Source organism: Tauraco erythrolophus, chromosome 6 (genome assembly GCF_009769465.1).
Source record: "Tauraco erythrolophus isolate bTauEry1 chromosome 6, bTauEry1.pri, whole genome shotgun sequence".
NCBI classification, from domain to species: domain Eukaryota; kingdom Metazoa; phylum Chordata; class Aves; order Musophagiformes; family Musophagidae; genus Tauraco; species Tauraco erythrolophus.
Window position 1 is genome coordinate 928982 of NC_141470.1, and position 27132 is coordinate 956113.

A 27132-nucleotide genomic window follows, 5' to 3' on the forward strand; every position below is an offset into this window, starting at 1 on the left:
GGTCTGATGGAAGGATTTGGTCGGGTTTGGGTGCTTTGTTGTACCTTCAGGTGCACAGGATCTACAAACTACTCATGCCAAAAATACGTTTTCTAGTAAATGCTCTGTTACTTTGAGCTTTATGAAACTCTGAAAATAGTTTAAATAGGCTATGGGCCCGGGGAGAGGATGGTCCTTCTCACAGACTTTGGGTTTCCAGTCCTGATAACATGAGGGTCAGTTATGTTTGGATTCCATTTGGTGGCTACTCGGCATAGATAAGATAGGAGAGATTTGTATCTTTGAATCCTGAAGAAAGGAAAATAAGGCTCTGAATCTGGTCCTAAAACTGAAGATCTTGTCTTAAATTCCTGACGAGAACCTCAAACAAGGTTGACTTGACAGTAACATAGGATTGCAGACTGGGGTTGGGGGAGGAAGTGGGGAGAGGGGGGTCTTATCTGTTCTTTGCAGGCAAGACCTTGTTATTATCTGTCCGGGTGACTTTAGCAGGGATTAAGGAAAACAACATGTGTGTTTCCGTGAGCAGAAACAAGCACATTCCCTTGGTAAGAAGTGTTCAGGAAATTTGTCATGAGGCCCTGTGTAATGCTGTGGTTCTGCTGCTGTGGAATCAATCCCATAAATCCATAGCCCAAGCTCAGGAGGGACCTTCCTGATCGTGGTGTTTTACCGCTTGCACAGAATGGGCCAAAGAATCTGCACAAACTTGAAATATACGTATGTTCAGGCACAGAGGTCATTCTCCTGATTTACATTTCTGAATTTAAGCTTTCCCCTTGCACCTTAGTAAGTCAAATTAATATAAACGTGGCTTTATAAAATGATTTCGTTGCTAGGGATAAAAGATACCCGTACGCACTTACAGCACCTGGAGTAGTGATGGGAGGAGGCTTGTGGGCTAGCACTGTATTCCAGTCCTGTTAAATGCCCACAACTGATCGAAAGTACCACTGATATTGCGTTTTATAGCTCTGAAAAATGCATACTGCTTCCCCTGTGTGAAAATTGTTAAGCTGGAAATGTTGCTGCGCTGCTGGGAGAAGTGAGTCGTCACATATCCAGCTCCTCATGCTGTCAGCTTTGGAACTTGGAGATGGCAAATACTGGCACAAGCACTTGTTTTGGAACAGAAACATCCATTAGGCTTTGCCTCCTGGACACCCTTTGGTACATTGTGAGAACAGCCTGCCCTCGGCTCTCCAAGGTGCTGTAGCTTTTTCCCTCTGATTTCTGATCCAGTGACAATTGCCGATAGAGAATGTGCTGATGGATGGAAAATGTGTGGGCAACGTCGAATGAACTGTTATTTCAAAATGCACATGGAAGACCCTGCTGATTTGGTTGTACTAGTTTACATTTATTCTTAATTTCTAAACATTATTACTTATTTTTTTGTTTAAATTGGAAGAGAGCAGCCACCGAATCAACAGATTGCTGCCCTTTCAAGCAACAACCATCAAGGCTAAGCTCATGTCATGAAAGACTGTCTGGGCTTTGGCATCTCTAAAGACAGCCAGGAGTTGTCTAAAGACAGAAAAAAGTTGCGCTTGTAGCCGTGTTCCAGTTCCGCGAAGTTCTGTGCAAACTGTATTTAGCTTGTGGAGGAGTAACAACCGTGTTTGTTTTTTGAGTAACACCAAGAATGATAGTACCGCGTGTTTCAGTGCCTAAAAAATGAGGTGTTTTCTCCTTTAGCTTGCTTGGCAGCCGGGCACGTGGTGTCCATGGCATGTCCATGTCCTTCGTGGTTGATCAGAATCCGAGAAGGCGGTGCGGAGAGCGGGTAGCAAAGTGAGCTCAGCGCGAAATGGGGCTGGCAAGTTGGGAAGAAGGCTGTTGTCTTACGTGTAAAAGAGTTAATAATGGTTTGAGGAGTGGAAAAAGTTTCCTGAAGGTGAGCCCTAGTCAAATTAGAAGCTCTGTGCAGATAGACAACATTTCTTTGGCTGATCTCATGCTGAAGATGTAGCAGAAAAGAGATTTTGCTTTACGCCTTCTGTGTGCGGTTCAGTTACACAACTTTTTTGGGTTGGGTTTTTTTTTTTTTTTTCCCTTCTCTCTCCTTTCTCTCACATCTCTGTTCTCCAAACTGCCAACTACATCTGTCACTTGTATTCATCTGAAGTGGTAAGATCTTGAAGCGCAGAAGCTTTGTCAAGGGTGTTTTTTTTAGTGATTTTTATCCAAGCTAACTTCTATTTCTGTGCTTTACTTGGGGCTACATATTCATCTACGTGGAGATGATGATCAGAGTGGAAAATACAGGCATTTCATATTTGGCCTAGCAATTACTTCTCATTCTGTAGAAAACAAAACAAACATAGAAGTCTTACTTACTCTCAAAATATCTGGTTGTCAGACTTCTTTTGCAGAAGCTCCCTGTTGTATTCTTTTTGTAACGGACTGATAACAAGTGGGTTTATTCGCTTGCACAACACTTCTCAAAAAAAAGCATTGTGTTTGTCCGTTCATCCTTTCTTCCATTGTTCATCTTCTGTTCCTTTCTGGTGAAATACTTTTCTTTTTCTCCAGTTTCTACTATTTTATACAGGCTGAATGGCTAGCTGTATTTAAAGATATTTGTAAAGTGCCTCTGGCAGAAGAGTTTGGGCACCTCTGTTATTGCACCTCAGTGAACGGACATGGAAGGAGAGAACATGCTTGTATTTCTGGTGGCTGTGTTGGGTCATTATTTAAGGGGCAATGTGGCAAAGGGGGCTGCTGTTGAAGAACTCTGGAACATTTGTCCAAATTTGCTGTTAATGGGATAGAATATTTTCACCTCTCCCTTCTCTGTCTTCTCTGTTCCTTTCTTTTCGCTTTGCAGGGCTGCTTCAATTCCTTCATCATCTTGCGGCGCGTGTCCATGTCACAACCTGACGTTGTGAGGAACTGCTGGTCCAAGGCTGACTCTGTGCTTTTGCTGCAGGCCGAGTCCTTGGGTTTGAAGACTCACTGACATCACTGAAATTGACGCTTGGACCTTCAAGAAAAGAGACTTTTGATGGCCCTGCTCCACTCCACCTGACCCTATGACTGGAGGGTTCACCGTAGCTCCATCCTTTGCTCTTCAGTTGCAGAAGATGGGTTCGTTCAGAAGGCCCCGACCCCGTTTCATGAGCTCCCCGGTCCTCAGTGACCTGCCGCGGTTCCAGGCAGCCCGTCAGGCTCTGCAGCTCAGCTCCAACTCTGCCTGGAACAGGTGAGCAGCACCCACCTGGGCAGAGCTCTCATCACCCTGCGGCAGCTCCGCAACGAGGGCCACTTGTGTCTCGTCTTTGTGCTTCTGGCTGTTTATGGCTAAGCTCGTCTGTTTATACACATGCATGAATTTTTGGCATACCCAAGCTTTGCCGGCATTGAAAGCCTCCGTGGAGCTGAAAAAATTAGACCTAGTAGCGTTCAGCCTTGCTTTTGGTCAGTGTTTTTCAGAGGTGCTGTCTTGAAGTAAACCAGAATTGCTCATTGTTAATGGTTACACCTTTTAAGCACCATTCAGGAAAACATATTCTTAGGCCAGTAATAAAGGCCACTTTTTTAATGCCCATCAGGCATTTATTTGCATATCGTGAAGCTTTTACCGCAGTCAAGTTCCTCTGACAACTGCTCAGCTTGTGGCTTCTACCAGCATTTCCTATTGACAGCCAACTCCTGTCTGCAGTGTGTGTCACACAGCACTGGCAACTGGAAAAATGATGTGTGGGGTGAAGAGTGAGATGTCCTAATCTGATCTAATGATCTGGTGCTGCCAACAGCAGGTGTTCCTACCTTCCCTTCTGCCACATTGCATCAGCATCTGTGCTCTGTGCTCTGTGCCCTAGCTCAGCTTTCTGATGACACACAGACGTAGCCTGGCAAAAACATCACAGTTTTGTGGCAGGACCTGAGGTCTGTGAAGTGTGCAAGTGCTGTAACTGGCCCACAGAAGGGAATGCCCGTTAAGGGAATGACACCTCTTGTTAGCCATGGCAAGCTGTTAGACCTGCTAAACTGTCTTGTGTGCTGTTACTTTGTGACTTCTGTGCTGGTGAGAGAAGTATGAGTTAGAAGATACTCCAACAGCATCTTGCAAGCATTAACAGCACTTAAAGTTGGGTATGGCTGAGATGATCCTGGCTGCAGAACATCTTCCAGCACAGCCAGAGTCCTGCCAGATGCTGGAGACTGGGTGGTTCCTGCTAGCATCACTAGATAATGCAGTGTGATGTGTTTAGCAGATATTGCCAAAAAATCCATGTCTCCTCATAGCAATTAGCCTGCAGCACACAGCAGAGATCCGCCAAACGGTCGTGTTAAAGGTGTATCTGGTGTGAACGTGTTCTTTGTGAACAGTGTCCCTGTAACAGCTTTTGCTCGCTTCCTCTAGGCACCACTTGAGGTTGGTTCTGCTCTGCCTCCCATCAGAGGTGTAGGTAAATAAGTGGGATGATCCCCAGGGAAGAAAGAGTAGAAATATTTAAGTGCAATTAACCTCTCCACCCCACTGTAACCGCTCAGCTTTTGGTGGCTGGCTCACGTTGTGCTCGGTGTTAAATCATGCTGGCAGCTGTTATTTATGGATGTTGTACTGTCTCGTTTCTTTTTGGCAGTGTTCAAACAGCAGTGATAAATGTGTTCAAAGGGGGAGGCTTGCAGAACAATGAACTTTACACCCTCAATGAAAATATCAGGTAGGTTGCTGCAATGCATGAAAAGGGATTTTTCTTGCTGCTCGTTTAGTGTTTGGTTTTGTTCCCCTTCAGAACTTCAGTTAGAGGATATTGGTGGGAGGAGCAGGGGTCGAAGCAAACTTAAACACAACTTTGGGGTTTCAGGCTAACTTACTTCTTTTTTGCTATGGGGTGGAGTGAATGGCATGGAGTACTTGGATAGTGTTTCTCTGACTTGTGTGGATGTGTAGCTTTGACAAGGATGGGATGTGTGTTGATGTGTATTACAAGGATTTTGTTGCCTCCTAGGGAGTTTGCCTCTTCTGGCTGTTTTTTACACATTTTTATCAGGGCATTCGTGATGGTACTAACATCTCTTTTCTAAACTCAAGTTTCTCAGAACCATAGTGTGTTTAAAATGAATGCAAAACATAACATTTCATGAAAAAGCTTAATCTTCACACAATAATTGCAGAGTAAGACCTGACAATACAAACCCTAAAGATAAAAAACCTAAAAGCCTAACAAACATTTTCTAACACTGACACTGTGCTAGTGATGATTAAAAGTATCATTTTTTTTTAACGAGGTTTCATGATTATCTGTGGTTTCATTCTGATTATTTGGAAAGTTTAGTTAGCAATAGATAGGACTGTAGAGTAGGTAAATAATTTATTCTTGCCTTGGTTCCAAGTGCTGCTAAGAGGAACATTGTCAGAGCTCCTGGATGTAGTTCCTCCTCCCTCTTTAGGACTACATCCATATTTATTCTCGCCCCTCCCCCCCGCCCCCATCCCTATTGCATTTTTCCTGAATGCCAAGATTCAAATGGTAATTTGGGCTAAGCACATACTAAGCAGCAGTCTCAATTACCCCTTTCCCTACTTTCAAAATAAATGCAGCTTGCAGGGCATGAGACTGTCCTACTTGGTCTGGTCCCAAAGCTGAAAGTTTAATATAATTCCTTTTGAGAGCTGAGTGAGGGCAGTGTTTCATGCTTTAATGGTATTTTAGTGTGCTCAGGTCAGAAGTCTTCCAGTTAAGTTTCAGTACTTGGAGCAGTCTTAATTCTCCATGGGGTGAGTATTTCTGTACATAAAAAGAAAAACAAATGTCGTAAGACTTTGGAAATACCCTAACCCACAGCCTGTTGGCACGCTTAGGGACCAGCTTTGGGTTTTGTGACTCGCCTGCTGGGCTGCTGCTGGCCACAGTGGCTGCAGCCACTTCCCCGCTGTGCAAGTCGGTGCCCCTTCCCACCCTCGTGGGCAGGCAGCACGGCGGGCAGGATAATGGCTTTAAACTGAAAGAGGGGAGGTTTAGATTAGATATAAGGAAGAAATTCTTCACTCTGAGCGTGGTGAGGCACTGGAACAGGCTGCCCAGAGAAGTTGTGGCTGCCCCATCTCTGGAAGTGTTCAAGGCCAGGTTGGATGAGGCTTTGGGCAACCTGGTGTAGTGGAGGGTGTCCCTGCCCATGACAGGGGGGTTGGAACTAGATGATCTTTGAGGTCACTTCCAACCCAAACCATTCTATGGTTCTATGATAGCCATGTTCCTGGGCTTGGCCCCAGTGGCTTGACGCTGCTCTCTTCATGTTGGGTAGTGAAGTGGATCTAGACTGTCAAGAGCCAGGCGAAGAACTAGAAATCCTTTGTGAACTGTGTATGCTTTGCAAGCAGCGCTGATGGGGGGAGAGGAAATGCCCTTTTCCATGGACAGGCACTCCCAGGCAGCGCTTGGAAACGCTCACCTTGAAATACATGATTAATGTTCCTGCAGGTGCTCCGAGCATTGGTTACATCTCCAAATGTCATTCTCTAAATAGGCTGCTTGAACGTTTAAGTAGAGCATCAATGTCCATCTAAGGAGCAGAGGACACACGTCTGCACGTATGTTTGTGCACACACCTGCAGCCTTGCGCCTGTGCCTCTGGATGTAGCTCCCAACACAATGTTAGCTCTGTACGTGTGAGGTGGATCTCTAGCTGGACACTGGGCAAAAAGCCAGACCTGTCAGACGGTGAACTCTTGCATGTCATTAGATTGAGCTGGTGCATTTTCCTCCTTTGTAGTCCTCTGTTCGGCTCCGTGGTGGAAGTCAGCAGATGCAGTGCTTTAAGAGACTCACAGATTCCGCACAGCGCTTAGTGGGAAACGCCGGAGTTTTAAAGTAGGGCAGTGATGACAGGACCAGGAGACCAGCAGGTGGTAACATCTTGATCTGGATTGCTGCCACCAAGTTTTTATCTTGCCATGGTTTGATCTCATCTCACTGGATACTTTTTTCTTTTTTTTTTACTGCTCTGAAAGTCAGTTGTCACAGCAAGAGGAAATGTAAGAAATGCCATCTGGAGATGGTATTTCAGGAAGCAGGAGGTGACCTGACTGTGATTAGGAGCAGTCCCCTCCCTTGAGTTCTCTCTAGAGTGCAAGCCCCCAGCTGCTGGTCTACCTGTGCGAGGCGAAGTCCTGCCATGGGCTTGGCAATCAGCTGGTGGAAAGCCGCCTGCATTCTGCTGAAGCTTCTGGCAAACGGGCCCCCAAAGATTCATCTGGTTTGTCCATCTCACGCACATAGAAATGTGCTTTGAGGTGGGCGGGTGAATATAACCGCTCCGAGAGAGAAAGGGTAAAAAATGTTGGCGTGCGAATAAATGTAGAGGTGTTACGATGGTTAGGGAGGAAGGTTGCTGTCAAAAGTGACTTTCAGCAAAGATTAGGAAAACGTGGTGTAGTTTGTTAGTAAAAACCCAGTCTGAGAACTGGATGGTCCCTGATTCAAACACTGTTTTTGAGAATTCTTGATTATACTTCATTTGGTGAAAAGCAAAACTCTCAGAACAGCAAAAAAAGAAAAAAAAAGCAGTGTTTTGCAGCGGAAAGTGTTGGGCGCCAGGCAAATTTTAGGCGGAATTTACTGCTGCAGAATTTATGCTCACAGTCACTGAAAGTGCAAATGCTCTGAACTTTGTGAGGTTGTTTTTTTTTTAATTCTTCTTCTGATGTAGAAGTCCTGATTTTTATATCAACGTTTTGAAATATAAATATGTATTAGAATTTAAAACTTTTATCACTGATTTAAAATCCAACCGTTTTGATCAGAAATACTTGTTTAGAGTGGCTTCTGCCTGCATGCATTTAACACACCTCTTGTTAAATTTCTAGAATTTCTTTCCAGAAAAATATGCCCTTTAATTTCTTTATTTTTTTTTAAATGCAGTAGTCATGGGGAAGCCAAAGCTTCTGCTTGTGTGTTTACTTCATTGCTCCTCTCCTTATCCTCCCACCTTCAACTTCCAAGAAAAAAGGAAGTACAGCATTAGGGAGCTTTGCTATTTTCAGTGAAATGAAAGGTCTCTTTGTTTAAATAAAAAGCGTAAAAAATGATTCATTTCACACTAAATAACTTTAGATTATCTACCCAAATTTCAGTGCATTCAGGGAGGTATATGGTTTTTTGCTCGTTCTAGGTGTAAGGCTTGTAAATAGAAGACTTCAAGGAAGCTGTTTCATTCCTTCATAATTTGAGAATGGCCTTTGTGGGCATTTGTAGAATATATACCTAAATGTAAAAGAAACGTAACTGTGGCCAAAATGACACTTTCAAATATACTCACACATCTTTGGTGTTACTGGTAGTAAAGTGTGGATATACCTGTAGGAAATGTCCAGCAATGGCTGTTACTTCATGGCTGCCTTCCTTCTGTCTACAGACGGCTGCTGAAGAGCGAACTTGGATCCTTCATCACAGATTACTTTCAGGTATTACATGATTTGCTTGCTTTCTTTTGAGGTTTGCTCTCTTCACCTTTTGAGCCTATAAAAAATTAGGACCCCTTTTCATATGCACGTAGTTTCATTTTTGTTCTGCTGCGGAAGATGATGGAGGTAATGGGGTTTTTTAATGTGGGCCGTACAGCCTTGGGAGTAATCATATTTATGAGTGCTTATGCTGAATTAAGGATAATCTTCCTTTGCGCTTAAGAAAGGGTGGTAGTAGCCTGCCAAGGTCAAGAAGGAATTCACTTCAACTTTTTAAAGAAGATGGGATACCTTTTCATAGTTTTTTTCACCCTATTTCTGTAGCAGAGAGAATTCAGGAGTGGGTTTTCTGCAACAGGGGCCAACAAGGGGAAGAGAAAAGATAACGGCGCTCTGTTTTGGGGGGAGGGGGGGCAGAAAAGGAAGTCCCTATCAACAGGAAATCAACCTGGGTGCTGTTCACCTTTTTGTCCCACAAATATAAATGCAACCTGCGGAAAAGCGAAAGTTGAAGGATGAGGGAAGACCTGATCAATCACAAATGTGAATAAGTGCCATTGGCTTTTACTGGTGCTGTCCAGATAGACAGAGGTTCAAGTGTAACCACATGAAAGCGTGTTGGATGGTTTCGAGGGAGCACGGATGGCTTTCAGCGCTGTAAATTATTCAGTATAGTGTTGGTTAAAAAAAAGGAGGAGGCTGCTGAAGCAAGAGGGTTCTCTTCCCTTTGAGTAGAGCAGAGGGAGAGAGAAAATTTCAGGATTTTCTGAAGTGGCTGCCGCTGCTGCATTGTGTGCTAACAGCTTAGAAAGGGGAAAAAGAAGACGAGTGTTGTTTCCTATCAGTATTAGATTACACGACTTGAAAAAATCCCCCGTGCCGTGCTGTCGAGTGAGAAGCAGACTCCTGCCCCAGGGGCAGTTATGTTTCACTTCCTTAGACTCTCTCAGCAGAAGTCGTTTACTGGAAAGAGGCGGCTGCCAGTGGGATGTTTCCTAGCCCCCCATGAGCCGGGTCTGGTGGCAGCCCGACAGAAAGGCTGGGAGCCCCTGGCACAGAGTGCCTGGCTTAAGTGGGAATCTGCTTCTGCTCCTGCTCATTTAAAAATGAACAACAGCAAGTTTGCAACTAAATATAAGTGGCGAGTTGAAATTTGAAAGGTGTCCAGGTACATATATGTACCCGTTCACCTGCAGCTGCTCTTCTCCCACTGAAGCCACTGGCACTCAAATTTTAATTTCTGGGATTTTTTTTTTGCTCAATGGTAAAAGGAGTAACTTGTCATCTGTCAGACTTAGCCTGAAGTAAAATTCCTGGTGCAGGCAAGCCATGAGACAAACTGTGAGATAAAGGCTGTTGTAGGAAATGAGCCTTTTTCCCTGCTGTGAGCTAAGATGCAGACTTATTTCTGTTTCTAAACTGGCAGCGCGTGGCAGTGATAAAAGTTACCACTCCCTTCTGAATGTCTTTACTCAAAAATTTTGGGGCTGTGGAGTGGGGAGAGACTATTCCTGTGCCAAAGGGCCGCCGACGTTATTCCATTTGTCTGTGGGTTCAGTTTCACTGCTGATGCCAGCTGGTTTACAGCAATACTGCTGCCACCAAAATGAGCAGAGTGGAATCAGGCTGCTGATTTGACTGAAAAATAGCCTTGAAAGAAAAAATAAAGTTTTCAACTGCTTCCTTTGACTTGTGCTCATCACTTCTAACATGGGGGAGGTGATGGAAGCAGGTCACCGGGATGTGGAGCAGAGTGGAAGTGTGTCTTTTGGCAGTGACTTCCTCCTCCATCCGTTAAAGCCCACTGAAAAGCTATCCCAGAACTAAGTTTACTGTTCTCTTGGATTGAAATGGACCCTGAAGGCTCCACTCTCATGTGTAACCAGGCAGTTTTAAATATCCTAGCAGCAATTGGAGCAACTAACTGGATCATATAATATTTAGATTACATGTTTAATGTCATTTAACATTAAATGACCTAAACGTTTTCCATTTCTTACGCCAGAGCACTTGTAACAGGAACCACTAAGGTAATTTTTAAAATCATGTTTTCCATTGTTTTAAGAGTTCTGGCTTTTCTATTATGTATATTTTATGCTTGCATACACACACGATTTTTCTAACCGCTGAATATATAAGACTAAAATGGAGCAGATCTTTCATAGTCAGAAAAGTCTACCTTTATGATAAACTTTATTTGATGACTCACAAATTTTTTTCATCAACACTGATGCAAATTACTGGTTTTTAGCTCCAGAAGTTGCTAAAGGAATGTTTAGGAAACGGATGGGGTTTAGACAGCCTTTCTCTGCTACTCAACCGTCATCATACCAGAGTTACTGAGTCTGTTTTGTATTTGAAATAGAAATGTAATTCCTGTAAGGGTTTCAGAGGGAACTCAGATGTTTCATTCTGAAGGAGATTTGTGTTTATAAATCTGCTGCTTTAGCAACCCTATTATATATACAAGCCATCTCTTTGGATCAGACTCTGAGTGTAAATGCCAGATAGTTGGGACTCGTAATATTTGCTGCAGATCTGCCTTAAAGCAGTGCTTCGTGCTCCATTTTTTCCAGTACTGACTTTGCCCATGAACTGAGCTGATAGTTTCCTGCTGCGGAAAAGGGGCACTTTGTAGCCACCCCTCTGCCCAGTAACCCAGCAGGGCACCATCTGCTCCCACTGCTCGATCAGTTCTCTGCTGAACCACAACAGGGAGGAATCCTATGACCATGGAAAGTAAGAGGCTGGGATTTGTAGGAACAGAGCGTACTGGCGATTGGGTCTTCTCTGGGGCATCTGTAAGATTTTCAGATAAGCTCCCTTCATTTTCCTGCTGTCTGATCCTGGTGGTTGTGGAGAAAAAGTTTTGAAATACAAAACCAGCGAGTGTCGATGAATTGACGTGTTATCCTCCTGGTTCTGCAAACAGCCTGAAACAAAACCTTCGGAAAGGATGAACTGTTTCTTTTCACTCTCTGGGGGCTTGTTAATCTTGAAACTCACGGGGGAAAATGGAAACGCGAGCTATTTCACGGCTAACCGCTTTAGCAGAACTGCCTGGTTTATCCGTTTGAACTCCAAACTGTCTCCTCCCAAGGTGGAGAGACCCGATTGCTTCCCAGGCACTGGAACCTCTCCCAGCACCCAGGGGCTGCAAACGCAGAAAGTCAGCAGCCCAGAGTTGCTGCCTCTCCAGGCAGAGCTGGTAGGTGCGGGGTGGCAAACAGACTGTATTTCCTCGTTTAATCCAGTGAGAGCTTTGACGTGTTAAAACCAGAAGCAAAACTTACATAATTTCCAGCCTGCCGCAGTGGAGAGCTGCAGGAGGGGGCAAGTCGTGACTCAGAATTAAGCCCAGCTTTCTGTTTGTATGCAAAACCATAGAAACCACAGCGTGCAAGCACCCGTGTTGCTGGGGCGTGAAGCAAAGTCAGAATAGCGAGATGATAATGGACTGCTGTGAAAGCAAGCAGCAGCAAGGGGGAAAGCCCAGATCCAAGCCAAAACTGGTTTTGTCCTCTCCCTTTAGAGCTGTCAGATGTGGGACTGGTGAACCTTCCTCTGGACAGAGTCTCTCTTGCTGTGTCTTAGCCAGCAGTGGTAGGGGGAATCACCTACTCCTCCCTCTGCTATGGCACCATCAAGCTTTTGCTTGAGTCCCTGCTGCATGTCTTGCTGAGACTCCAGCCTATCCAGCAGCTCTGGTGATGCCTCGCTCTCCATTGGAAGGCTGCTTTGTAAAGCCGTGCTAACAGCTGAAAATGCCTCGTGTCCCCCTCTCCTGCTGAGTCGAAGAGAAGAACCTGGTGCCTGTGACATTTCTTCCCTTGGCGCCAGGTTTCCACTTCTGCCTGTTTGGCAGCAAGGCAAGGAAATACTCGTGTGGGTTATTGGAGTGGTGGCTATTGCTGGATGAAGGCAACGCTTGCTCTTCTCTGGCCAAGTGCTGCCCTGTGCCTGCTGCCCAGGGCTGCACCAGCTGGGCGTTGTGCAAGGGGAGAGAATTCACACTTGTGTGGTTTGCAGAGCTCCACTGTATGTCTGCAATACTCTTTAGGGTCAAGCTGCTCTTTATTATTGTATTTCTCTTCTCACTGGCTGGGAACCCCGGTTCATGTGGGTCTGCTAATTGTTTCTGCTTCATCTGGCACTTTCTAGGACTGAACTTTCATGGAGCAGCTCCAGATACTCCATAGCAACTGCCCAACTTTGTTATCACAGATGGGGTCACTGGGCAGCTCAGTCCCATTACTGCCAGCCGGGCAGTCCTGGGTGGCAGCGGCCGCAGTGACACCTCCTTTCAGGCTCCGTAGATGTGCGTGATTCACTGGAGACGGTGCCTGGCTCCTGCGGCTCAAAGCGTGGCGTGGGACGGCGTGCCATGCTCCGGCTGAGCGGGGCTCCCACTTGTAGCCATGACTCACCAGCGCAGAGCCGGGGGGCCCCACCACCGGATTTTTCCATAAGCTTCTGCCTCGCTGGCATGGCGTGGTCTAGATCATAGCAGTGCTGCCTACTCGGTCTGCCTGGTCTGCTCTCCTTCTTACTCTTCTGCCTCACTTTCTTTAAGTGAGCTTTCTTTCTTATCTGTTTTGAACAAAGCTGCCTCTAGAAAAGTAATTTTAGGATGTTATTTCATATTTATCTCGCAGTTTGTTCTCTAGGTAGGATCAAAATGATCTCTCTGCTTCTATCACTATTTCCGCACTTTCTAGAGAAAAAAAAAAAGGATGAAGGGGATGCTCCAGGTATGAGATGCTGCAGCTCGTATTGATTTGCATTTTGTAAAACACTGCCAAGAAATAGGTGGGTGTTTGTGTGCAACCAGCCATAACCTTGTAGAAAATACTTGCCAAGCAAGTTTGAGTGATGCCTTTTTTCTGAAATTAACATCAGATTGTCCAAGAAACAGCGGCTGTGCTCTTGCAGATCCTGTAAAAGCATGTTTTAACACTAGAACGAAAAGTCTCAGTTGACTGGAAGAGCCTGCTGCATTTAAGAAATGTTGTGATGTGTAGAAGAAAAACTGATTTTTTCACCCAGTGAAATGGGATCAATTATTTTGAGTTTAGTCTGGATCAGTTTATTCCTGTTCCAAGCTTACATTTCTATTTGATGAACTAGTATTAATTTGTTAATTTTTATGTGCCTTTTTAAAGGCATACTGGCTGTGTTCGACTTGGAGACGTGAAGGGAAAACAGCTTCCACCTTCAGTCACTGTGCTGGGGGAACTGGAATTGCTCCTCTGGGTATGGCTGGAGAAACTTGCCTCAGTTTCTCTAACAGGAGAGGGGAAGGGGAAAATATCTGTGCTGGGGAAAAAAGGAGTTATCTGGAAAGTGTCTATGTTTTACAGCATGGCATGTGATTGCCTTCAGATTTTTTTTTATTTCCAATGATTTCAGGCGCAGCTTGCTTTGCAAGAGTAGCGAGCACATGCACATTATGGGAAGGTCTTTGCTGAGCGAAAAATGAAAAGGACTTTTTCTGGAGCTTTGAATCCTGTTTTCCAAAACTCAGCACGTTTGAAAACTCACTTAAAAGCTTCCTCTTAGCTGCATTTCATGGTGGTATACCTGAAACAGCTGTTGTGGTTTTCTGCTCTGAGAAAAGTGGAGGGGTTTCGACCTACAAGACTTGATAAGCTGCAAAACATCTCTCTCCAAATTTCTGGACTGTGGGTACGTGTTGGGGGTTAACTCAGGGCTTTGTGTTTCTGCAGTGCATGCTCCACCCCAGAGAAAGGGCAGGCTGCAGCTCCCGTGATGAGCACACAGTGTCCCAAGAGCAGGTGAGGACCTCACCCTAGGGATGCAGGGAGAGCTGATTTGGGATGGGGAGGGAATAACTGCCTCCCCAGCACCCGTTCAGCTGTAGTTGCAAAGAGACAGAAGGTGGCAGCTAAACCTTTCCAAATAAATGCGCCCTTCAGGCTCACCTGGTGTCAGCCTTTATCTAGTCGTCTTGCAAATAAAAGATTTATTTTTCCTCTTAGCTCCCTGCCACCTCTGGCAACCAGGAATAACACAGTAAAATGAGAGTTGTAATCTAGACAAGGTTTGATACAGACCTCGGCTGTGGCTGCATTTATTAGGTTGTATTGATTTGTCAGCAAACCCTGTAGGGGTTTTAATGAAAATTTACCTGTCTGGCTCTATCTGAGGAGGTAATGTTCGGATTGAATCCTTTTCTAAGCCTGTGACTTTAGCAGAAAAGACAGATAAGTAAAATTTCCAGATATTAAGATAAGGAGAAGGGAAATAGAGATGTGGTGGTTGTTGTTTTTTTTTTAAAAAAGCCTTTCTCTTCCACAGGAAAAGGGAAAATTTGAGAGGATAATTGAAACATCTGCAGCTAAGCTTTTTTTTTTAGGAATGAGATGATGCAATCTATTTAGCAGATGGAATTACTGATAATACATTCATAAGAACATTATAAATTATTTACTACAGAGTAATGGTTCATATATCTATTTTTACTAGATAGAACTGTGCTGCCCATAAAGGTGTACAAATGCCTATTTTGTTTGCTGACACAGCTGTAATATTAAAAAAAACCAACTCTGAAAGTAGAAAGCATCAATAATACTAATTTATAAGCAAAGTAGCTGGAAAATTGTATCCATAATGCTCAGGAAGCATATGTAAATTGAAACCTAATGTTCTAGTGCAAATGGAGAAGGAATTCATATTTATTGAGAGAAACATAAGAAAATAAGCATGACACCATCATACATATGTATGTATTTGTCTTTTATTATATAGTAGTTTAAAATGACACAGTATTAAAGACCAGCTGTAAATTTTCCCTGCAATATATGAGAGGTAATTAGATTACCTAATTAGATTACCTAATTAGCTATCTAAGCTATAGATTGAAAAAGAAATAATTGAGGTACTTTGTTAATAAACTGAAAGCATTTGAAAGGATTAAAGTGCAATACCACTCCAAACATTATCTGATTGTTCAGGCAGAAAAATATTTACAGTGTGATTTTTACTTTTTTTTTGCCTAATAACTTTTTTGCATTCCAGATTTCTTCCTCCCTCCTTTTTCGCATTGTTTTTTCTTAGAGACTTTTTTTGTTGTTGTCCAGAGGCTGATATGTGTAGTCATTTATTTCTCCTGAACAAATCCAAAATTTGAATGGAGATCCCAACAACTTAATATTTCCCTCCAAAGCCTATATTTCTGCTGGAGAATCGTTGTAAAATAGCCACCTTCCATTAGCTGATAACATTTGGAAAGGTTGCAGGTTTTTTTCCTTGTTTTATTGGGGGGAATTCCAGACCCCAAAAAACTGCAGAAAGTGGACTTTTTTTTCAGAATAAATGTATGGCTTTTTGGCTAAAACTGAGTAAGCTGTTGTCAGGAGGACGAGTTACCACCAACCCTCAACAGTGCATGTCCTGCTGGAGGTTCCTCCACTCCTGCTGACCCGAGTGGGCACCGGTGTCGTGGCAGGAGTCAGCACAGACCAAAGCTGTGCGAGACGTGAGGTCTAGAGGGTCTAGAAGGAAGGTCTAGAAGGTCTAGAAGGAAGGTCTAGAAGGTCTAGAAGGGGCTGCTTTGCTACCTGCAGTATTGCCAGAGAGCTCTGCTTTTCACCTGTTGGCATCCACTGCTTGTTAGCTGTGGTTAATGAGCGTCATTTGTACGCTGTTTGCCAGCGAGTTCGGAAGGTCACATGCAGAAGTGCTTTGGGCTCCTGTCTCCACGTGGTCACGTGTGTGCAGCATAGCAATTTTAGCATGCTGAAATTCCTGGGTTTGGTTAGGAGTAGAGTATTGAAGTTTGTTCGTAGCTTGACTGTAGTGCGTGAGTAGGATTGCTTTTGCACTCTGCTAGAGCTGGTAGAGGTCAGCGTCTTGTGACTTGAATGAGCCGTCCAAATAATACACTTTCATCCCATATGTTGCTCCTAAAATGCTCTGGTTTTGTTACGTAACTCATTTAAAAGGAACCTAAATTCTACATTATTTTGGGAATAAGATCATGCCAAATATTTTCGGGTTTGAATTCTGAAAAAAAGCCAGCTGCTAGCAGGACCAAACTACCCTAATTACAAGCATGACCATTAATTATTTTTCACTTGTATGCACTATGTAATATTTAACCATTATTGCTACTATCAGAGCTTACCACTGGTGAATTGGATGGCCATTCCTCCTTATATCGTGACTGAACTCTGGGTACACATTAGGGGAGGCAGTTGGGTTTTTTTAAAGCAGTGGCTCAAAAGTACTAATATCTGGCTCATTTAAGACAAGTAAGCCATTGTAGCAAAACATGAGTTAATGCTTTAATGTCCCCGTGAGATGGGTCAACAGCCAAGGAAAGGTACCCACTTCCTCTCTGTTGTACACCACTACTCTTCTTTCACACCATGAAGAAGACAATGTCCATATAAGTCTTGTCTTGATTTGAGATGAAACTTTTAATGGAAGTTCCTCCTCCTACGTGTAGCACGTGAGGCGACTGGTGAGCTCATATGGCTTGTTCTTTCTTCCAAGCTTTTTTTTCTGAAATCTTGACAAAGATGCCAATGGAAAAATTTCTCTTTGGTATTGCAGTGGCATCCGGCCCCAAAGGGTCTCAGAGCTCACCTTGCATGAGGTGAGATTTCTTGAGTTCAGCCCCTGATTTTATTAATTTCAGTACTTTCCTACCTGACAGCTTTTTGAATATAAATTCTCCACCAAGAGAATGCATCCAGAGATACTTCCTTACTGACATGATTTGTAGTGGCCTCTTCAGTCCTTTAGCCTCCACCTACTTGCAAAAGACTTCTGGAGTCCTTTTGATTTGATAGTGTTGAAGGAAGAGCCCTTCCTTTTCTACACATTTCAGTGATGTCTGATGCTAACAAGTAGGACTCTCGAGTGGCGAGTTTTTCTTTTGTTCTGGAAAGCAAAGTATAAATACAAGAAGAGAATGTCACGGAGCAAGGTTTCCTTATGTTTGGGGAAATGAGAACGGAAAGCTTATCAGATATTTAGATGTTGTGAGCTGCAAACAGGCACATCGATGTCTTGATCTGTCTAGTCCGTGATAGTTATCTAGAAAGACTAGCTCCTGCGCTTCTTCCGCAGCTTGGGACTGCGTACAGAGGTGATCCAGCTGCTCAATACAGCAAAAAAAAGTGGCTTCACAGAAAGAGAGTAGGTAGGAATAGAGAAGTAAGGATTAGGAAGCTGAAGTGGCTTACTGTGCAGTCAGGCAGGCACTGAGCTCATGCAAAGGAAGAAGAGTGGGACGTTTTGGTGGCATTTGGCCCTTTGATCACCTCCATCATACGGCTGAGGTATAGCTTATGTGGCTGCACTTGTATGTTAAGAACCATTTTATTTTCTTGACTCCCTCTCTGTGACCCAGGACAGGTCCTTGCTTCCTTCTCTCCCATTTCTGCAAGTGTTTTATCTGCTGTCTCTGCGTCTGGCTGAACAAAACGGAGTTAATGAATATGCAGCACTCACAGTGAGACCAGGTCTGGTGGCGGTGCTGGGAGAAAGTACTATGATATGGCTAATCTTTAGATAACTGCATGCAAAGTGGATAAAATCTGAATAAAAAAATTATTCTTCCATGTTTATTTTAAATCTCAGAAAAGGCAAACGCATGTCTCTCTCTTCTCTCTTGGCAGAACCAGCTCCTTGCGAAAGGCTTGCTGTTTATAGAGGAGAAGGTTAAGCTGTGTGAAGGCAAGTATAGTAAGAAACCTGGTTTGGAAGGGAGTTGTGTTTTGATGTTGGGTCAGACAAGATGATTTGCGTGTGTGGAAAGCCTACAGCCCTTCCTGGTACTGCTTAGGGTGTCACACAACCTTTCCGGAGAAAGATTGCGCTGCAGCTGTTGCGATGCTTAAGGGATGGTGTTTGAATAGCCGCAGAGCTGCGGCACTCCTGCCAGCCACGTCTTGCTCGGGAGAGCAGGAACATGGGGCTCCTGTGGCAGCTAAGCCTGGGCTGGACACGGATCCTGATGCCCGACTTCTGAGAGCTGGCTTCTGCCTTCTGTTTCTCAATGTGATTTGCAGCTCGACGCAAGCATGATTTTGGCTCTTGTGACATGCTTTTGAGAGGCGAACTAACAGGCTTCGTGTAAATGTAAAGAAAAAGCAGTTGCTTGGGTGGGAATGATATCCTTCAGGAAAGAAGCTGATCGCACAAGAAGTTCTGTTCAGACTGCTGGGGTACAGCGAGCGCTGCAGAGCCCGTGGGCGAAGGCCAGCGTGGCACAGTGACTGTGTGTGGGGAGTTAGTCGTGTTTATTAACGGTTTGCTCAAGCAGAACGAGTGTCTGGAGCACACGTCTTTATGGAAAACCAGGCTGCTGTTTGATTTGAACCAGTTTTGTAGCTCGCAGGGCAGACCCCTTGCTAATCACCTGCTGTATCTGGGTCATTAAATGCCAATAGACACTTAAAATCTCGCATTGTCTTGGTGCTGGATTCCTCCGCGCTGTTCTTCACCCAGTGCCTTCTCCAGCCGGCTGGCAGGCCGTGGGACTTGGGCACTGAAGGAGCTGTGCTGTTGCCAGCCTCCTGCTTGGCGTGTGTTTCTGCAGCACTGGCCCTGTAAAGGAGGGGAAAAAGGCACTCATGCATTTTCCCAAATGTGGGTACTCGCCATGCAGCTGCCAGCTCTTCAGCTTGTCATAGGTTTTGTTTTCTGTATTCATATAAAACTATTCCAATATCTATTTTAGCATTATGAGAATTGACTTCCAATCTGTAATAAGCTGAGGGCTGCCTAGGAGTAGTTTGCAGCTGCTCAAGTAGTTCGGGTAAGATGAAGTTTCTCAGGCAGATGGCAAAAGCCTCTTCCTGTGCCTCATGTTTTTGTCCCAGTTTGAAGTGACACTGGAGCCCCTTTGCCCATGCAGGCTGGCATCACTGCAGGAGGTGACTCATGGGCACCTTTCTTTCATAAGTTGTAGGCTTGTTGCAGGTCTTGTGGTTACAGCAACAAGAACTTCTTGTACATACTTCTTGGTTAGGTCTGTCTTCCTGGAAAATTTCTACTGTCCCAGTACTCAGAGATGGAATAATGTTCCTGCTGCAGGGCATGGCAATGTTTCACTGTGTCTGTTTTTCAAATCGCAGCCTCTTATTTTAACATGATTTTTCTTTATGCAGTCTGTCAGAATCTCTTTCAATATCTGTAGGATTTATGATTTCTCGAAGAAACAAACTATTCCTCCTTTCCCTTCAGAAGAAGGAGTGATCTATGACATTTCATTCTGGCTCCACACACCAAAGCGTTGCCGTCCTGGGGAGGAGGCAGAGGAGGGAAACATTTAAACATTCAATTAGTCCATTTCCTGTTGTCTTTTTCACTTCCAGTTGGCAGTTTCTGGTAATGGGTAGCTGTTATGGGGGTGTTGAGTAGGTGCTCATCGGCCTGCGGTTCCAGTTTTGAAGCTGGTATCGTACCTGACACGGTGAATCCTCCCTGTGAGCCCTCCTGGTGGTCTCTGTGCTGGAAAGGAAACGTCTGCAGGATACGATCCTGCTGGATCTCTGCTCTCTGGCAGTGTCCTAAGCAGCACAACCTGTGGGCGAGCGCACTGAAAGCCCCTGTGGAAGTCTCCAGATGGGGAAAGCGCTTCTTCCGTACACAGTGCTAAGGCTCCTTTGAGTTGCAATTTTACATGTGTTCTGGTTCTTCAGCTGTAGTCACCTTGAGGCTGAGCTTTCAAAGCTGCCTTGAGCAGCCATCAGCCGTTACTGCTCCTTGAGTCGTAACTGCTTGTGAGCTCCGGCTGAGGCTCTGAGGAAGGTATTCTGGAAAATCTTTTGTCAGAAACCTGTGTTATTAAACCTGGGTCTGTATTTGCACCAGAAATTTCTGGGGAATGGATCTAAAGCTTAAAAAAACATTGCAAACCTTTGGTCTTTGGTATGGGAAAAATCTCCTAAAAAACTTAGACATGGTGAACCCAAATGCTGAGGAACACACAGCTCTGTAAGTCAAGTCTATGAGCATATTTAACGTGTCTTTTCAAATGATTATGTTCAGTAAAGCATTTTTTTTTTTTAATAATAAGCTTTTGATCACAGTTGTATTCATATTACAGGAACCGTGCGTTATGTAACTTTGTCTACTTTCATTTTAAATACCCACTTGCATTTGGGGAGATTTGTTCGAGTCGGAGTCATAGGAGGGGTGGCCACAAGTGGATTTCATTCGGGACCCTTCCCGTGTGCCACATTTGAGAGGAGCACGGTGGCTTTGTGGCTCGCCAGGGTCCTGATGTTGTGTCTGTGCTTGGGAGCGAGGGGATGCCGGAGGGGGCTCAGCTCTTGGGAGTTGTCTCCCTGACTCCGTTGCTGCAGAACAGTTGATGTTGGCTGTGACCTGCTGGTTTTCAGATTCGGCTGCTCACATGTGGCCGTGCTCCCACGCTAGTTGAGTGTGCTAACTGTGAGCTGGGAGATTACACAATCCTTTGCTGTGGAGTTAAAGCCTCTGGTTGAAGAGGGGCTTCACTCTTTTGTTGGAATCGGTCTCATGTTTTGCACAGAGCTGTCTTTGCAGTAAGCGAGAGAGCAATTTATGGTCACAGCCTTGTGTCTCTGTCAGTTAAGGCAAAGCTTAACGGAGTGATGTCCAGTTTTGGATGGAGACTGTGAATATAAGGAGTGGGTTTGTATCTCTTATTTGAGGAATTAGAGAGTAGTGGGAAAACTCAACTTGATTTTAGTGTCCCTGTCGCTAAAGCTCTTGCTCCCAATCTCTGTTTTTCTAGGTGAGGATCGCATTGATGTCCTGTCTGAAAACTGGGATCACTATTTTACGGAGACTCTTCCTACACTCCAGGCAATATTCTACCCAGTCCAGGTAATTTTAATTATAATTCAGTCTTCAGTCAGGTGAGACAACGTAACTCCAGTGTCTGCTAACGACACATGGAAATTTCTCTTCTGTTCCAGCAGCACTGTGGCTGTTTAGTCAGTGGCTAAACAGGTCTCAAAACCTTGAAACTAAATCTGGGAGAAAGTAGAGTTTTCCCAAGTCAGCATTAACTGTGTAAGAAGAACTGCAGAAATGTACTGGGCAAGCACAGTGTTTTGGGCTGAATTTATTCCCATTTGTCTACCCTTGAACACTGAAACTATGAGACCGTACCTTGTCTAGGCTGAAGCTTTGGGTCATTTGTACTTATAGTTCTTCCATTTTTAAATACTCCGTTGGTGCAGATGACAACAATGACAGCTTGTTTTCAGAGGGACAAATCTGAAGACTAGATCAGGAGCAAATGTGTTTAACTCACCCTAACTACTTTTGGAAGGCTCATGTCCCAGTTGTACCTTGGGTTTTCTAAGGCTTCAATAAGAGGACAAGTAAATCCATGGGCAGAGGATGAATGAACATCTTTATGTAAGACCTGTTTACACTGAGTGTTTTGAAAGCTGAGTATCCCATCAGAAGTGTTGAGCTGTATCATTTTTTAGTGTAGTTTTCGTCAGGGTTTCCATACGAGCAGTATAATTACCTCCTCAGCCTATTTTGATCTTCTCTTCCATCAGAGGAAAAGAAGAATGTACCTCATGAGGAGACTGACGTTCTTGGAAATGATAGCCTCCTCCTCTTGACTTTTGGCTCTTCCACAAGGCATACTTTCCATAGCCTTTTAAAATTATTTTTCACTTGTATTGTTTGAAAGGGAGGAGGTAAAGCTCAAAGGTTACCCTTTTCCTTGAATCCTATTAAAGCTGACATTTCCTAAAAGAGGAAGGACTTTGTAAAGACAGACACTAACCTTTCTACTGTGTTTATTTTTATTCTTTCCTTGCTGCAGATGCTTAAAGGTAGGTGTTTCACAGGTAAAACTGCTCGGTTATAATATCCTCCCCTCTCTCCTTTTGCAACTGATTCTCAGCCAGGGAGTGACCTAATCTATTTAAGCAGGGGTTTGTCTGCACTGCAGCTATCTGTGCTCTGTGAGAACAGCTGAGCTAACTGTGCCATACCCACTGATGCTAATAATTCTGCCACTTATCAGAAAAATCTTAATTTTTCTGATTAAATTAAATGTCTTTAATGAGAAACTGAACAAAAGCTACTGCACAGTGGATGAAGCTTTTGGAAGTAACTTGGTGGCAGTGGTGAAAGCATGAATATGGGATGCTGAGATTCTTTGAAAGCATAACTTTGTCTCACTGTATTTGTCTTGTCATGTTGTCTGAGTCACTCAAAAATATTTCATAGAAGCTGTGGTGTTAGGGAAGCGTTGCCATTTTACAGATGAGGAACTGAAAGATAACAGACGGCATATTTAAAGTGTTCTAGACACCAAAGTCCTACACAAATGTGTGGATTTAAACTGCCTGAATACATCCAAGAATTTGATTCTGAGTAAGCTGCGCTAGGCTACAACAGAGAGCTGCTGGTGCAGCAAGAGATAAGAAATTGCTCTTATCCCAGGCCAGTGCCCTAGTAACAAGATTGGGCTCTTCCTACAATTGGGCAACTGTATGTACCTATTTATACGGTGTGTCACCACCTGTGAAGAGGTGCAAATCTCTGTCACCAAGTCGCAGTTCTTCATGTGCTACTCTGGCAGATGGGAAAGTCAGTTTGTTGTTGGTTCCCCATCCTTTGCTGCAAATGTCAACATGATTATTTAGTTGTGCTCTTCTGTGGTCCCAGCAACTGCCCATTCAGAATGAAAGTCAGTCAGCCAGCCAAATGTGTGAGCGTGTGTTACCGAAGGTAGTAACTAGAAATAACTTCCTATCTCAGCTAACTTTAAACCTGAGGCTCGTAGCTGTTGCAGAAATATGACCTTTAAGCAGCCAAGTTGGTTAAATTGCTGTACAGAGGGAAACTATGTAAACAGGTCACTGGCTTTTGTGTAGTTGCAGCTGCTGATGTAACTACTTGATGTGGAAAAAGAATAGAGGAGCTTGTTTTGTTTGGCACAGCAAGATGTTTGCATTTTGAAATGGGGTGTGAAGCTGGTGGGACTAAACTGCATGATATAAATAAAAAGTGGGCAGCTGCTGAAATATGGTTCAGAGATATGCACTGGTCTTTTCTACACCTCCGTGTTTCTAGGCACGCAGTGATGGTTTAAGACAGCAAAGTGCTTTTATTATGGCCAAGCTGCCCTCCAGACTGTTTGCTTTAATTTGTATTTACATATTGATGATGCTGTTAATTATGACATTAAACCCATTATGAATTAATGATTAACTGCTGTTAATTGCTTCCAGCTTAATATTTGCCATGTTGAGTGTCTTACAGAGACCATAAACTGGTTCCCAAACAGACCGTGGGGCAGAGATTAACGTGCTGGGAGGAACAAGGGAAACTCTTCAGGCTGAAAAGTGCTGGGCAGGGCTGGGAGGAAAATTTCTGCTGTTAACCTGCAGTGAGGCAAAAGAAAGTTGTGCGGACACTGAGCATAGCAGAGGGAAAAGCGGTGACACCAGAATGCCAGTGGGGTCCAACTGTGTTTAAATATGCTGAGAAATATTACAGCATCTTCATCCGTTCAGCCTGCTCACTTGTGTTGTTGATGTAAAAAAGTAACTGGGAGGACACGGAGCACCTTGCAGTGGAAGTCAAATCTGTTGCTTTTTAAAGCAATGTTGGGTACAAGCGGTCTTGCTAGCTTTGCTCTAGCCTAAATCCTTAAATCTGTAATGGACTAAATTGTGGATTTTTGTCATATCAGCGAGGTCTGAAGTGCAGACGTTGAGCAAAAAGAGGATCCGACCCAGACCAGAGGTAGGCTTAGTTAAGGAATACTCTGTACCAACCTCTCTCCCTACCAAACCTTCTTTGGTTTCTCCACTCTGAGTGGCAAAAGCATGAGCTGCATCCATCCTGGGCTTCGGATGTTTATGATCAAATCGGACGGTGGTTGGGTTTTGTGAATATGTAGTCTTTCGGTGAAACACAGGCCCATTTTTGACTTTGCTCCAAACCTAGTGGCGCCTCAGACGAGGTGTTACTCATTTCAGAATTTGCGTGGGACAGAAACTGAGAGGGAAGCGACCAAAGAGTACCAAGAATCCTCAACCTGACCAGCTGTGGGGTGCTTTGCCACAGCAGCAACAGGCAGGATAGACTCTTTCTGTCTGTGTGCATACATGTGTTGGTGTGATGCTCACACGTCCCTTTACCAACTCTTGCCTTTTGCCTTCTGTGTTTTTTAGGGTCAGGAGTTGACTATCCGTCAGATTGCTCTTCTTGGCTTCAGAGACTTAGTCTTGCTAAAAGTAAAGTTGGAAGAAATTCTTCCTCTGGTCCAGACAAAGCTCCCAGCTTCCATTGTCCAGATGCTGTTAATTCTGCAGGTGGGGAGCCTCTGCTTTTCTTCGTCTGACTCCACTTGGGAATCTCAACCTCATTGAATTAATACAAACCCTGGAAAGGAAAGTGGGCAGGGTAGAGGGTGTGATGAAGGGGAAGTGATGTGTGCTTTTTTGGGAGTGGTAAATGTAGAAATGAGAGCTGAATTTGAATGTCCTCAGCTTTCCTGTGAACAGGTAAGGATGTTGCTGTGAAAGGGCCAGGTTCTGCTCTTTTGTGCTTGTATTTTTCTTGATACCTCTCCTCCCCAGCTGGGAACAGTCTCAGGACTCTTTTTTCACATAAATTTTCATCTCCCAGCTTCTCTGAATGCCTCTTTGTGCCCTAGTTCTCCTGGTATCTCAGCTTTGCAATGACAGGGCGAGTCTCCATCACAGTGGATTGTGGAATTTGAACGAGCTGTGGCTGCTGGCTGCCGGCCTCTTGGCTGGCTGGGATGCTGAGCAGTGCCCGTGAAAGAAGGAATGCCTTTTGGCAGCAGGCAAAACGCTATACATCTTCAAAAGGCCTCTCCTAAGAGACGCAGACCTCCTATGAGGACTATTGTCTTTATCCAGACCTCAAGAGAATATTTTCCAAGCATGCCAAACACAGCCAAGTATACTAGCTGTTTTATCTTTTTATATCGCCCAACCTGACAGTCCTGCAAAATACCATATTACAGGTGGCTGTTTGGGTTCCTCTCACTTTCATTTCTTCTCCAGTAGACCTTATAATGAGCAGCAAGGAAGGAAACTTTCGGAAGTACCATCAAAACTGCAAAGTTTTCACTGTTCTTATGTTCCTGGTGACCCAGACTGTAATAGCAGGAGATACTAAAGTGCTAGCTCAATTTCCCTGAAATATTTTAAGAAAAGAATATTGAGGGCAAAGAGAGTCTCAAAGTGATGCATTTGAGGCAGAAAAACTTGTTGAGGCTTTGCAGGAAGTTAGGTCTGTGAACCGTTTCTGAAATTACTGTTAAATTGGTTAGTGTTATCTACCATCTTCACAGCTGTAAGCTGAACTATAGAGGGTGCTTTTCCTGCAGTCCTGCCTAGGAAAAGAGCAGTGCTTTGCATGAAGTGTGGTAAGGTTTTTCTACAAAGAGATATTTCCTGGTAGAACTGCCCTGGTATAATTATCTCACTGTAGTTACACGGTGCAAATCCCCAGTGCGAGCGTACCTCGTGCCTTCCCATCCCTTGGACAGAAAAAAGGCAGCTGGCTGCTCGATGTCCATAGAGTTATGGCTATGACTTGGACAAGGAGGTTGACCTGAATGGCGCCCACACCTCCATTTGGGCTTACCAGCTGTGCTCCTCCAAATAGTCCAGCGATGTGGTTGGGATATTCCAGTGCAGAGACATTTGACAGACCCCAGGCTTAACTCAGAACTACATAAGGGTAACGTTGACTCTTTATGTTTGAATTTCAGAGTGTCCATGAGCCTACTGGCCCCAGTGAGGGCTACCTACAGCTGGAAGAACTGGTCAAGCAGGTGGTATCACCATACTTGGGTTTGTGTGAGGATCACAGCTTCTCTGGTAGCACCTGCTTGCTTGGTAAGACATGTGCGTCGTACAGAAGCTCGTGTTGGGGTACACAGGTCAGTTACTGACAGTGAGACAGTACATGGCTTCACGAGAGAAAGAAACCAAAGGGTAAAACACCCTCGAGAAGGTCCTGATTGCTGTTTGTAGATTTTTGTGACGGGCTTTTTATATTCCATGACTGTGTGAACTATTCCCACCCCACCACTGCATACGCACGTACGTGCAAAATCTCCCCTCTCTATGGAGATGGGCTGGATTTTAGAACTCCCTGGTCCATGCCTGACGTACTGCTCACTCCGGGGAGAGACTGCACCCAGTCCTTGGCCTCCTGCTCTCTGCCCCTGCTTGCTGGCCTGCTTTGGCTGCCTGCATTCCCACGCTCACTGCTGCATCAGCCAGCCTTCACAAACAGCAACACCACTGGATGCTCCTTCTGAGGGATTACAGGGTTTTTTTTTTGCACAGAGGCTTCCTTCCATCTGAGGACTCTGTTTAAAAAAAAAAATTGAAAAAGCTGTGTTTAAACTGTAGATAAACGGGTCTAGGTGAGAGATGTGGCCCTTCACTTCAGGAAGAGTGGAAATTTATAGTGGAAAATTTCTCCACACATGATCCAGGAGCTCTGCTGACATGTGTGGCCATCCAGAAGAGATTGGCTAGCTAAGAAACAGGCGTAGTGATACTGATTTGATAGCCAAGAAGATTTAAACAGAATAAGTGAAGAAAGCTCCAGTCTCCCTCTGTTTTTATAGGCTTTAACCTTTGCTTCAGTGCGAATTGTAGCAAGCTGGAGACACACAACCTGTCTGTACTACACCTTAGCAGCCCAAGGGAAAAGATGGGTCTTGTGGT

The 27132-nt window shown here is 44.4% G+C and overlaps 1 protein-coding gene across 1 annotated transcript in view; it reads left to right on the top strand.

Annotated features, from left to right (window-relative positions):
* The first annotated feature begins 3035 nt into the window (after positions 1 to 3035).
* PRR5L (proline rich 5 like) overlaps positions 3036 to 27132 on the top strand; it is a 30810-nt gene continuing 6713 nt past the window's right edge. The window contains exons 1-7 of the mRNA XM_086613788.1: positions 3036 to 3205; positions 4593 to 4673; positions 8368 to 8416; positions 18064 to 18121; positions 21171 to 21262; positions 24589 to 24729; positions 26163 to 26289. Of these exons, the coding sequence (XP_086469914.1) occupies positions 3036 to 3205; positions 4593 to 4673; positions 8368 to 8416; positions 18064 to 18121; positions 21171 to 21262; positions 24589 to 24729; positions 26163 to 26289 (718 nt within the window). The remainder of the gene's footprint in view (positions 3206 to 4592; positions 4674 to 8367; positions 8417 to 18063; positions 18122 to 21170; positions 21263 to 24588; positions 24730 to 26162; positions 26290 to 27132) is intronic.